We start from the raw sequence: 2,500 nt of genomic DNA, 5'->3' as shown, positions 1-2,500 counted from the left end.
GTGTGAGTGTGTGTGTGTGTGTGTATATGTGTGTGTGTGTGGAGTGTGTGAGTGTGTGTGTGTGTGTGTGTGTATGTGTGGAGTGTGTGAGTGTGTGTGTGTGTGTGTGTGTGTATATGTGTGTGTGTGTGTGGAGTGTGTGAGTGTGTGTGTGTGTGTTAAGATTGATAACGATGTATCTCTTGTGAGGTGTGAACTTATATTAGTGTTTCTTCTTCTGTAGTTGTTGTTGTAATTTCCTGCAGCAGCTCAGACATAGATTCTTGTCTTACAGAGAGAACAGAAGAAAACAGACGGTCTCTGTGACTCCGGCTGCTTCTCTCTGTTGAGTGTAAAGAGGTCGGAGCCTGTGAACTATAAGTTCATGTAAATCTACCAGAGCAAATGTTTTGTGACGAATCACAGCTGCACTTAATGAGCTGGATCCCACAATGAGATTATCCTGTCCTTATAATCTGACCTGTGTGAGTCAGACTGACCCTGCTCCTAATCTGCACTAAATATAGAGAGAGCTGACCCAGCAGCTTCATGTGTGTGTGTCAGTTCGAGGTGTGGACCGGGGGGGGGGCAGAGGGAGGGAGGGGTCCCTCTCAGCTGGACTGCTGCTCCTACTTGATAAGTCTCAGTTCAACGGCTCCGACCAGCAGCAGATAATACCTCACAGTTTCCAACAAAACCTCATGTCATCCCCCACAGGTGCCGTTCAGATTCCTGCAGTATGTAAGAATGCAGCTGAACTACAGGGGAGACGCTTAGTCTCCCACTGATCTCCCCCCTCCTCCCCCCTTCTCCCTCATGCGTGCCAGGCCCTGGCCGGCCGCCCTGCCTCAGTGTGGGAGCCGTCCTGCTGGTTTTGGCTCCGGTGGTGCCATTGAGATGGACCTAAAGAATCCAAAGCTTCACGCTCTCAGTGTTTCCACTCCTCCTCTCTCCATCGGCCTCCTGCTGGGAACGACAGAGCCCGCTCTGTCCGTCCTGCAGAAACCTCAGGCCTCAGAGACAGAAAGCGTTCGACTGTGTGGAAGTCAGCTGACTGTTTCTGGATGTTGACGGCTTTTCTCACCATGAACACATGGATGAGGTATGAAGAGGAGGAAAAAGTCTTGTATCACAGGCAAAGTGGGATCAGCACTACAATTCAAACCCAATGTATTTTCTTTGCCCTTCCCTAACTCAGCAAACCACATCCAGCTAGCTAAATGCTAATTATCTGTATTTTTACCTTTTTCAATGAAATACATACATTTTTAATGCAACATTTTAAAGCTCCTCCAGTGTAAAGGTCTGTGTCCATGTGTAGTGTGATTATAGATCAGGTCTAGCTTCTATATTAATACTGTGAAAGTATCAAAGCCTCAGTCCACAGAGAAATGCACACAGCCTGTATTCAGAAACTGAGCCTTAAAACCAGCCGTCAGGACTTCTGGAACTTTGTGATGTCACAACAAAGCAGTCACCAAGCCCCGCCCACCTGGACCCACCATCCAAACCTTGCAGGATTTGGTTTCTCTGAGTGTTTTTACCTGAAATCTGCTATATTTTTATTGGATCAGTCAGAAAACAGTCAGCCAATCAGAAGAGAGGCTCAGAGCCTCCTCTCTTCTGATTGGCTCACTGACCTGTTGTTACTAGAGCTCCAGAGAGAAGCCTGAGAGAGGAGATGTGAAACTACACTGAGATGGTTTTTATATCTTCTGATGGATCAACACTTCAAATAAAACACAGAAGAAGAAGAAACATGGAGCTTTAAGACCTTTAAAGTCTTTCATTCAATCACATGAGTGTTATTTAGCATAAGATGATGAACTTGAACATTGTTGTGAATTATTGTTCCTCCTGTTGTAATGTGCAATAGTCAGAACAGTAGGAAGTAAAACTAGAAAGCGGCTTCAGTGTTTGCAGCCTCTGCACACGTATGTTTGAGTGACCCACATGTCCTCTTCGCCCCCCCAGATCACCATCCAGAGGGACAGCGGTCTGGACGTCACGGCCCCTAAACACGGCAAGATGGACCCCAACAACGCTCCTCATGTCGGGGGAAACCAGTGGGCGGGAGGCACAGGTAACCAGCAGCTACTCCAGGAACACTGATGTAAATCTGTGATGACGTATTACAACTGTATTCTCAAACTTTCAGATTTTTCTTTTCCTCAGTGTGGCCCTGATACTGCGTCGTAGATTTCACATCAGTGATTGGTGATTGGTTGGTCTCTCTGCAGGCGGCAGAGACACGGCGGGGCTGGGAGGTAAAGGGGGACCCTATCGTCTGGATGCTGGACACAAGGTCTACCAGGTCTCCCAGGCCGAGAAGGACGCAGTCCCAGAGGACGTCCGCAGAGCCGCCCGAGAAATGGCTGAGAAGGCCTTCAAAGATCGGTAGGCTGCGTTCAACAAAACTAAGATAACAACACGTCTCTTAACAGCTGGCTGCACAGGCGGGAAACTGTGTGGAGGTGTACAGATGTTTTACACTGACTGTCTTTTTCCACCTTGGAAACCA

At 47.8% G+C, this 2,500-nt stretch overlaps 1 protein-coding gene across 1 annotated transcript in view; it reads left to right on the top strand.

Moving 5' to 3' along the window:
- Positions 1 to 2,500, top strand: part of vwa8 (von Willebrand factor A domain containing 8) — a 65,048-nt gene that overhangs the window by 51,168 nt on the left and 11,380 nt on the right. Inside the window, exons 38-39 of the mRNA XM_022767321.1 lie at positions 1,954 to 2,062; positions 2,220 to 2,376. Coding sequence (XP_022623042.1) covers positions 1,954 to 2,062; positions 2,220 to 2,376 — 266 coding nt within the window. The remainder of the gene's footprint in view (positions 1 to 1,953; positions 2,063 to 2,219; positions 2,377 to 2,500) is intronic.

The sequence above is a fragment of the Seriola dumerili genome, unplaced genomic scaffold (genome assembly GCF_002260705.1).
Source record: "Seriola dumerili isolate Sdu_G_001 unplaced genomic scaffold, Sdu_1.0 BDQW01001125.1, whole genome shotgun sequence".
Taxonomy (NCBI): Eukaryota; Metazoa; Chordata; class Actinopteri; order Carangiformes; family Carangidae; genus Seriola; species Seriola dumerili.
This window is presented reverse-complemented; position numbering and strand designations above follow the sequence as displayed.